At 46.9% G+C, this 10,780-nt stretch overlaps 1 protein-coding gene across 10 annotated transcripts in view; it reads right to left on the reverse strand.

Moving 5' to 3' along the window:
* SIRT5 (sirtuin 5) overlaps positions 1-10,780 on the reverse strand; it is a 40,035-nt gene that overhangs the window by 12,268 nt on the left and 16,987 nt on the right. For 8 of the 10 annotated variants that reach the window (XM_053904893.1, XM_053904892.1, XM_019420085.2 and 5 more), the window contains 5 exons: positions 9,456-9,681; positions 6,485-6,572; positions 5,620-5,673; positions 3,011-3,134; positions 1,037-1,152 (listed from right to left, as the gene is read on the reverse strand). In XM_053904893.1, coding sequence (XP_053760868.1) covers positions 1,037-1,152; positions 3,011-3,134; positions 5,620-5,673; positions 6,485-6,572; positions 9,456-9,681 — 608 coding nt within the window. The remainder of the gene's footprint in view (positions 1-1,036; positions 1,153-3,010; positions 3,135-5,619; positions 5,674-6,484; positions 6,573-9,455; positions 9,682-10,780) is intronic. The other 2 variants (XM_019420091.2, XM_019420092.2) reach the window with 2 other exon arrangements.

Consider the following 10,780-nt stretch of genomic DNA (forward strand, 5'->3'; position numbering starts at 1 on the left):
ACCAACTGAGCCACCCAGGCGCCCCCGTCGGTATTTTTAAAATATGTTGTTGAGGTGAAAACTATTGGCTGAAGTAATGATAAGAAGTTTCAGGAGCGCCTGGGTGGCCCGGTCAGTTAAGCGTCTGACTTCGGCTCAGGTAATGATCTCACAGTTCGTGGTTTCAAGCCCCGCGTTGGGCTCTTTGCTGATGGAGCCTGCTTCAGATTCTGTCTCCCTCTCTCTCTGCCCCTTCCCCACTCATTCTCTCTCTCTCTCTCTCTCTCAAAATAAATAAACATTAAAAACTTAAAAAAAAAGAAGTTTCAGTGAAGTTTTCCATTTATTCATATTTCTTTAAGAGTTTTTCATGTTCTACCTTATTCTAGAAAGGAATTAAGCAGACTGATAAAAATGTATAAACTAAGGGAAGACACAACAGCCAGGGTGAAAAAAGAAAGCAAAAGGAAGGGGAGGACAAAACAGAACCCCCAAAACGCATTCTCTGATGGTCTCCACTTTCCACAGTGTGGAAGAAGGGATCAGTATCATGGCATGGCCCCAAGTACTAATATTAAGGATACGTGGCAACTTGGCGATTATTTGGCAATGAGACCAAAGAGGAGCTCACCCAGGACGCCGCGCAGTGAGAACAGAGTGATGAGGGGTGTATGGGCATCTCCCCGGCTGTGCTGGGTATTCAACTCGCCTACACCGAAATGCCATTACTAAATCTCACATAAACACACGAATGACAGCAAAGCCTAGGGAATCAAAGAACTTTCAAAACGCTAATCAAAGAAGGACTTTCAAAATGTGAACCCCAAAAGCCCTAAGGCAAATTCCCTGTAAAAAGACATAGCTACCTTGGTCTACAGTGAAGATTTTGTTCTTCCATCAAAGCAACGACCGACCAAATTAGAAAACATATACTCTGTGTGTCTCCATCTCTCTCTCTCTCTCTCTCTTTTTTCTAATTAGAACCATAGGTGACATCTGTTTAGATAACGTGTCTAAACGTGCTCAGCACCGTCCATCTCCCACCTGGTCCCTGTACCTGAATCTGTTCGTGGCTGGGGTGGTTTCCATGTTGAATTCGGCCACTGGCACTCCGCGGGCAGACACCTGGGGGGCAAACATGGCGGCAGGATAAACCACGGAGGAAGTTCCCACCTACAAAGCAAACAAAGAGAAACGGACCAATGACCACACTACGGGGAGAGGAAACATTCTTCCAGAAAACCTTACATAAACTCAGGCCACTTTAGGGTTGCAAGATGTGAGGAAAGCTAGCTGGATGAAACAGATGGAGAGCTTCCAAGGGACAGATGGGGAGTTAAGAGGCATCCTGTCGGCTGATCACTAGAAGAATGTGCTAGGGAAAAGGGAGCACAAATGCAGAGAATCAAGGGCTCAGTTTTGTCTCTGCTCTGTGAAGTAATGCCAATAATCCATGTTCGTTTTTTTCTTTTTTCTTTTTTTTTTAACATTAGAAAACGCAAAGAAAAAATATACTCACGTTATTCATACTCCCGCTACCCTGTGATAACCACTGTTCACATTTGGATATACATCCTTTCAGGTTTTTCCCTATAGATACATATGTATAAGTGTGCTTTACAAGAATGGAAAGGCCAGAATATGTTGTACAAACCAGGTTTTCTCATTTAAGCACTGGTGATGAACAGACACTGAAACATTGGGGTGCACTCAATAAATACTGGCTGAATGAATGTGTACCCATGAGAAAGTGCTTCTGCTTTTAAAGATGTGTTAAGGAAACTCGGAAATATGCACACCCTCTGTCTAATTCATTCCATTTCTAGGAAATATGTCCCAAGGAAATGATTTGAAGAGTATGCAAGGAGTTAGGTCTAAGAATAGTCACTACAGGGGCGCCTGGGTGGCTCAGTCGGTTAAGTGTCTGACTTCGGCTCAGGTCATGATCTCGCAGTTCGTGAGTTCGAGCCCTGCATCAGGCTCCGTGCTGACAGCTCGGAGTCTGGAGCCTGCTTCAGATCCTGCCCCTCCCCCACTCACGCTCTCTCTGTCTCTCAAAAATGAGTAAGCGTTAAAAAAAAATTAAAAAAAAATTAACAACAAAAAAAGAATATTCACTACAGCATTATTGAAAATATCAAAATGTGAAATGGCCTAAATGGCCGACAATGGAGGATTGGTTAAATATATCATTGTATATCCATGCAACAGAATACCATGCCGCCAATGAAAAGATGATACAGATTTGTGGATGTACTGACACGGAATATGCCCGGTGAATCGCTACATGAATAAAGTTGTTTCAAAGCAGAACATACAGTATGAACCCACTTTTGAATTTTTAACCATATGTATACATCTGCACAATGAAAGGTCTAGACCAGGAGTAGGGAAATGTTTTTCTGGGAAGGGCCATATAGTAATATTTTTAGGATTTATAAGCCATACAGTCTCCATCACAAATAGTCAACTCTGCCATTGGAGTGTGAAAGCAGCCATACACGATACATAGAAGAATGGGCATGGTTGTGTTCCAATAAAACTTTATTTACAAAAACAAGTGGCAGCCTAGATCTGGCCCACCGGCCACAGTTTCTCACCTCTGATCTAGGAAAAAATACACTAAAATGAACAGTGGCTATTTTTGGATGGCAGAATCATTGGTGATTTCTAATTTCCTCCTTATAATTTTACACTTTTTTGTGTTTTCTCAAATGTAATAATGAACATGTATTACTTTCAAAATCAGAACCAATAACATGCTCTTTTCATTATTTTTGGCAGGAGGGAAGTGTCTTTGCAAAGCCCAAGACATGGTCTTCCGCAGTTTCACATTTACGATCAATTCGTATTCGTTGTTTCTTAATTCTTCTGTAGGGTACAAAACCTCTCAACACACACAGTAGGAAGAGGAGGAAGGAAGGAAAGGGAAGAGAGAGGGAAGGAAGGGAAGATAAAAAAAACACAACAAACTCCACCCCAGTCCTGGTGTTCCGGAAAATCTCGAGGATCAGGGGAGGGCATGACTTACCACTAGACATAAGTCACAGAGGGTCAGCTCTCTGTCAACCTCCTCCAGAATGGCAGGATCCAGGTTTTCGCCAAACCACACCACGTGGGGTCGCAGCAGGCCCTCGCACCCTGCCTCTTCGCACCTGTGGGAACATTATCCTTCACCCAACCCCAACACCTGCCCTGCCAGAAGATCTGCCCCACTGGATCAGAGGAAGGCTAGGGGCTACCCCAAATCAAGTCTATCGCCCTCTTCCTTGTTATCCTCCCTCCCTCCCCTTCCAGACCATGTGAGCTTATTCTGAATATTCAGGCCCTTCTAAAGCTTTCATTTTGTCCGGATGCACTGGGCTGATATGTTGACAGATGTGTTTCAGCCAACCTTACCATTCTCTTTCTAAACCGTGTTAAAAAAGAGAGACCACAGGCCCCAAATGGAGTCCCGTGGGCTAAGCCCCATATCAGCAAACCAAGACCTAGTACCTAACCTAGCTGTATACCCAGCCTCTCCAGGGCCTGTGGTCTTTAACCAGTCAATCTGGAGCCACCTGGTCAGCACTAGTGGGGTAACCCGCCTGAAACACCCCTTGGGTCCCCAGAAGGAAGGTGACCTTGCCCGAAACAATTCCCTCTTTGCCCGAAGAACTTCCTTGCCCTGCCTCTTCCACCTATAAACGTCTTCCATTGTGCGCAGCTCCTTGGAGCTTCTGTCTGCTACGTGGGATGCTGTCCGATCCATGAATCTCGGATGAAGCCAAATGATCTTCAACATGGACTCAGCTGGATGTGGGGTTTTAACCACAGCTTTCCCTTTCCCAGCTACGTCATCGCACTCTTCAGCATGGCAGCCGGGAGGAACCAGGCTCAGCCCTGCCTCGAACACACCAGCCACGTGCTAGTCGCATCTGTGTCCCCCTTTCACTTTCCCTCAGATTCACCTTTCTCTTGCCCTCGCCACGGCCAAGTTCGCCATCTTCCTCTTCTTCCACTCCCCACTGCCTGTGGGTCATCTTACGTAGACCTTCTACAACCTCCCAAACCTCACTTTCATCATAAATAATCTTCTCAAGAACTGCCCACGATTCCCTATTGTTTTAGATCAAACTTTAGAATTCAGTAATAAAAACCCTTCTTAAGAATAATAAATAGGGTTCTGGGGCGCCTGGGTGGCTCTGTCGGTTGAGCACCCAGCTCTTGATTTCAGCTCAGGTAGGTCATCATCTCAGGGTCATGGCATCGAGCCCCGCGTCAGGCTCCACACTAAGAGCCCAGAGCCTGCTTGGGATCCTCTTTCTCCCTCTCTTTCTGCCCCTCCCCCACTCACTCTCATCCTTTCTCTGTCTTCTCAAAATAAGTAAATAAAACACTTAAATTAAAAAACGTTGAAAAGAATAACAAATAGGGTTCTGTGGTTAAATAAACTAGTGAAATATTCACAAATGATAACTATTCTTTAAAGAACAGGGGCGCCTGGGTGGCTCAGTCGGTTAAGCATCCGACTTCAGCTCAGGTCATGATCTCACGGTCTGTGAGTTCGAGCCCCGCATCAGGCTCTGTGCTGACAGCTCAGAGCCTGGAGCCTGTTTCGGATTCTGTGTCTCCCTCTCTCTCTGACCCTCCCCCATTCATGCTCTGTCTCTCTCTGTCTCAAAAATAAATAAACATTAAAAAAAAAATTAAAAAAAAATAATAAAGAACAGTGTACTTTGGTGTATTAAATGCTCTGAGAAGTCCTGCAGTAAAGCAAACATACTTCAAATTTGTTTACTCTACGGTTTCCATATGTATTTGAACACATAACATCATTTTTTAAGTAACGTCCATCAACATCACATGGATCGAGTGTTCTAAGAACACTTTGGGAAATGCCGTTGTAACGTCTGCTTTTGAAAAACCGACACAGGGGTGCCTGGGTGGCTCAGTTGGTTGAGCGCCGACTTCGGCTCAGGTCACGATCTCGCAGTCCGTGAGTTCAAGCCCCGCATCGGGCCCCTGTGCTGACAGCTCAGAGCCCGGAGCCTGTTTCAGATTCTGTGTCTCCCTCTCTCTGACCCTCCCCCATTCATGCTCTGTCTCTCTCTGTCTCAAAAATGAATAAAAACGTTAAAAAAAAAATTTTTTTTTTTAAATAAAAAAAAAAAAAAAGAAAAACTGACACAAAAAACTTTCTCTAGGGCTTTCCTTTTCTTTTTTTTTTTATCTACAAAAATCCTGTTTGGTCCTATAATTTCACTTTTGCAAGACCTTTTACTGCCTCCTTTGCCCTGGGTTAATAACACACGACAAGGAGGAGAATGAAGATGATTGCAGCTAACATTTTCACAAGACGTCCGCCTCTACGCTTCGTAAGCACCGGGTAAGCAGCTGGGGCATAACAGCTCCAGAACCCTTCCAGGCCTCAAATTATCCCACCACAGTGCAAAGCAAAAAGGGACAGTGCAAAGCAAAAAAGGGACGGGAAGGGAGTGGTTCTCCTCGCCCTGGGGTGGTTCACCTTCAACCTTTGGCCCCCGTCCGGCTGCATTTGTGCACTTAAGAGGCATCTCAGCAAATGAACTTAGATTTTGATTGTTTTTTTTTTTAATTTCAATCTGAAAAACCAACTACGGATCAGAGAGTTTTACCCACCGGGGAAGTTTCTCCACTGGGATTCTGGCATCCTGAGCTTCAGGTTCCGGAGCCCTGGAGTAAGTGATGTTAGTAAAGAAACAATGACATTGGTATAATCAAAGAACAGAGAGAAAACATAACGTGAGTCTGTATATTCGCCTGGCGGTATACAGCTCCCAAACTCATAGTTAATACAAGCTGACTTAGAAGGGTACTGGAAGGGGGCACCCGGGTGGCTCGGTCGGTTAAGCATCTGACTTCGGCTCAGGTCACGATCTCACGGTCCACGAGTTCGAGCCCCGCGTCGGGCTCTGGGCTGATGGCTCAGAGCCTGGAGCCTGCTTCCGATTCTGTGTCTCCCTCTCTCTCTGCCCCTCCCCTGTTCATGCTCTGTCTCTCTCTGTCTCAAAAATAAATAAATGTTAAAAAAAAAAAAAAATTAAAAAAAAAAAAAAAAAAGAAGGGTACCAGAAGGGCAGATACCAAACAGTTAACACCCAGTGATTTTAACCCCACTATTCTTGATAATCACTGTTAATATTTTGTTGTCTTTTCTTCTGGTCTGTTATCTATATACCAGGTATACCCACATGGGGTGTGCGTGTGTTTGCATGAGTGTGTGTGTGTGTGTGTGTGTGTGCACGTGCATGTGTTTAAATATGAAGTTTGGATCATATTAGATAAGAGTTAGGTCCTGTGGTTTTCACTTAGCATTGTAAATTTTGAGCAAAATAGTTCTTTTATCCTATGGCTGTACTGTAATCTAGTCTCATTTCTCGTAACTATCCACAGGAATCTTAGGCTACTGTTCAATTTCCTTCCGTTTATGTTCAACTTAAAAGAGAAAACAAAGTACACTCATTCCGTAGGGCAGTGTCATTACCCTTTTCCCAATAAAGCTGGACAAATGGGACTCTTGTAATTCTCCGCCACAACTCCACAAGAGGTACATCGGGTTTTAAATAAGCTACCTGAAAAACACAAGTTAAACAAGACCGTTATTTAGCATAATTAGAAGGAATTGTCTCCATGTCTAAAGGGGTGCAACAGAATTTAGTTTTTATTCGTTCATTTCAACAAATGGGCCTGCCCTAGGTGTCAAGGGAAATCCAAAGGCACGCAGTTCTACTGAGCCACGGACATCTGCCTCCTGGATTTTGTAATCTGGAAGGGAGAGAGACAGATAAAATGACTTATGGCATGATTAAGGAGCTCTCAAATGATCCTGATGTTGAGGCGGACTTGAAGGTGGTCAGTAGGGTACATGAAGCCAGTGTCAACCCAAGGGCGTGGTTTACTAGGTACATGACTGACGAAGGCTCAAAACGTTGGATGTACTGGCAAAATCTTACCGTCGACTCAACAAATCTTGAGTCTTTCTACAAAAGCAGCTCAGTAAATACATAAGCAACTAACAAATGAAGCAAGTAATTGTTAAAACTAGCAACCCATTTATTGAGCTAAAGCAACGACGGTGACCACGATTCACTAAATGTTCACCACGCACCAGAGTGGATGTCCACTGCTCCGTTCTGTCCAGTTTTCCTTCCTCGGGGAGCCATCTCTCCTCTATCCCCTGAGTGGTGGAGCTGTCAATCCCATCCCCAAATACAAGCTTAGGCTCACGCCCCCGACTGGTCCAATCACGGTACCGTAATCCTCTGGCAGTGGCCTTCGGTCACAGGGAGGTATGTGACCCAAGCAAGGTGCCCAGAGCGGCCCACAGCTCCCTTCACTGGCCTGGCGCACGGAGGCAGACCGCATGCACGGGGAGAAGTGAGGTTTTATTCAAAGAGTCAACAAAGCTGGGGTGGGGGGCAGAGCAAGAAGAGACTGTTGCTCACGACATCAGCTCCAACCCAGGACTCCCGGGTTCTGTGAGACAACATCCCTACTTTGTCAATTTCGGCAAGGCCATTCTCCCCCACGTTAGTATCTCTGAAATCGCATGTGTCCTATGACTGCTACCCGGCGAGAGGACAGGTGTGAGGCGGCCGTCAGAGCCTGCGCTGGCACACCTGTTATAGGAGAACAGTGATGGCTGAAACGTGTGGGGACATGGCTGTTATTCCCCAGGGACTGCTGGGGCAAGGGCCAGCCCTGGACGTTTCAGCCCACAAACCACCAAAGGGCCATTTGGGGGAAGAAAACGAGTTTGGGCTGTTGTCTAATACATTCCCCCCGACACCTGTTGGTGTCGATCCAGGAAGGCCCAATATCAGATTTCCAGGATGTGTGTCAGCAGCTTGGAGGGGAACCCGGAGACGAGCGGGGAGCAGCCTCTTAGGAAATGCGTGGAAAACACGCCTGGAAAACACTGACACCTTGGAGTCATTCAGAAGTGATTTGAAAGAGTCGGAACGTGAGAAGTATCTTAACCACTTTATTTCACTCATTTTCATATGTGCATTTTTATATTTCACTGTTTTTTATATGTGCAAGGGTGATACAGTTTCTAAAAATCTGTGTCTATGTAAGTTTTAGTAGGCCATTTCGGTAAGTGCAAAATAACAATGCTCAGGGATAATAAAATATGATGGCTTAGGCAGACTATTTCCTTTGCGAGGGTCACACTGAAAACACGATACATGTTAAAAATTGGTGGCATCTTTAGTTTGATGAAAGAAGGGGCTTTCTTTTTTTTACCTAAATCAGAATTTTTTTTGAATGTTTATTTTTGAGAGAGAGAGAGAGAGAGAGGCAGAGAGAGAGAGAGAGAAAGAGACAGAGTGCGAGCAGGGAAGGGGCAGAGAGAGAGGGAGACCCAGAATCCGAAGCAGGCTCCGGGCTCTGAGCTGTCAGCACAGAGCCCGACGCAGGGCTCGAACTCACGGACCGTGAGATCATCACCTGAGCCGAAGTTGGCTGCTCAACCAACTGAGCCACCCAGGCGCACCTGTTTTTACCTAAATTAGAAGAGAGTTCTTATCGCTTGCAACCCCATAAGCCCCAACTAATAATATGTACATATTGTCTTATTTAATCCTTAAACAACCAAGACAGGTGTTAACACCCCCATCTGACACATTTTTACATGGCAAGAGACACCGCCTGCATTCTGATAGTGTAAAGAAACGAGAGGAGCCGCATGGACAGTGGCCCAGACCCAGCGGGAGAAGGTGCCAACAAGACACCGGGTCAGTAGGTGGCTGACTATGGCTAGGGCACAAAAGAGGGACGGGACCCAAGTGAACAGTGCTCGGTTTCCGTTATCCCAGGCAAAAATAGGCAACTTCACTGCAAACCCAAGGAAACCAGCCACATTCCCCCCTGGGTCACCACTGCTGGAAATTCCACAATTAGCAATGCGTTGCTTGGGATGGAAGTTTTGTAGACTCTTAAATACAAATGCCCTTGGGATTATGCTCTTGTATGAATGAAATGTGAAACTGTATGAGTTTACGAGATTTTTGGTGAGCTCAAAGGAGGGAGGGGATTAAAGAGGACGTGAGGGAGACGGTGTCATGAAGGGCAGAGGGAAGCCAGCGGGACGTAAGACAAACTCCACAGGTGTCACAAACCTGGCGGGCTTAGTCACTGATCTGTTGAGAGCTGGGCAGAGGCTCAGCCTCAGGGGACAGGCCAGCTGGGGAGGAGGGGAAAGGAAACGGCCACCCCCAGGAATGCCAGAGTCTTCCCGGGCGGCTCCTGCCAAAGCCGTAAGTTGTTCGATGGCCCACACTTCCCTTTTCCCGCCAGCCTCCCTGGGCACTCGCGTCTCTGCCGTGTGACCCGCACACCAGACGCCTGGGTGTCCTGTCTAAATGCAGACTGTGGTTCGGTGGGTCCAGGTGGGAAATGGCAGGACACGTGTTTTGAAGTCTGGTTCCCCTCCCCACGCGAGGGCGCCTCACCGTGGATTTCCAGAAGGTTCTTGGTGCCAGCCTTGCGGTGCAGCTCATCGATGTTTTGAGTGATGACCACAAGCCGGCGGCCCTGCCCACGCAGCCGGGCCTCACATTCAGCGATGGCGAGGTGCCCGGGGTTCGGTTCCTTGCTCAGCATCACCTCCCGCCGGTAGTGGTAGAACTCCCACACCAGGGACGGGTTTCGCGCAAAGGCCTGAGGGGTGGCCAGGTCCTGGGGGTGAGACAGGAGACAGGAGTCAGAGAAGGAAGGGTGCACTAAGGCTCTGGAACGTGGAGGCAGGCGGCTTCCGGGGGGAGCGAGCTGGAACACATCCGCCTTAAGCCCACGCGGTGTGGCGGACGGGGCACAGGGGCCTGGGCGCCAGCCTCCGTCCTAATCCTGGGACCAACAAGGGACCTTGGAGAAACTGCGTTTCATTTCCCCACTTACAAGGCAGGGATAATGCAACCTGTCCCATTTTCCACTCGAGTAAGTTATGACCAGGAAGTAAAGCAATAATGTGGAAGAAAGTAATTCAGGTTGAATCTGCTTTTTTCATGGAGTCCCAAAACATATGAGGTCCCTTGCATTGATGCAGGAAAAAAAGTGAAATACAAAATGCCCGATTGATCATGGCCACAGTTGACAAACTCAGTTTTTTATAACTATAATTATGGCTCCACACACACACACACACAACTACACACAGAAAGAACAGGGGCGCCTCGGGGGCTCAGTTGGTCAAGCATCTGATGCTTGGTTTCGGCTCGGGTCACCATCTCATGATCGCAGGTTCATGAGCTCGAGCCCTGCATCGGGCTCTGGGCTGACAATGCGGGGCCTGCTTGGGATTCTCTCCTTCTCTCTCTTCCTCCCTCATTCTCCCACTCTCACTCTCAAAATAAATAAACTTCAAAAAAAAAAAAAAACAGTGCACATATTAACAGAATATATAAAAATATATTTTTAAAGTACGATCCCTCTTCTAGGAGAGAAGAGTCTCATCTACCGTGAAAGAGAGAAGGGTAGTCGTTGTCTGGGGCTGCGAGCCTATGAGGAAAGGGCAAAAGGGAGCCTCTGGCAATGACCGAAACATTCTAGATCTTCATTGCGGTGGTGGTGGTGTTCTGCCTTTCGTTTTCCCTACGAAGGTCACTCTTCCACCTGCTAACAGTGTCAGCCTTCACTTGGGGAGTGAATGGGGAACAAACATCTACGCCGTGGATCATCGACATCCACCCTGTACTTCCCCACAAACCCTGAGCTGTTTTGACACTTCTGACTATCCTCTCCTCTCAAAGCACCCCCCGAGACCCTCCGAGCCCCCCCC

This window comes from Panthera pardus, unplaced genomic scaffold (assembly GCF_024362965.1).
Source record: "Panthera pardus isolate Hobbes unplaced genomic scaffold, ASM2436296v1 HiC_scaffold_17, whole genome shotgun sequence".
NCBI lineage: Eukaryota > Metazoa > Chordata > Mammalia > Carnivora > Felidae > Panthera > Panthera pardus.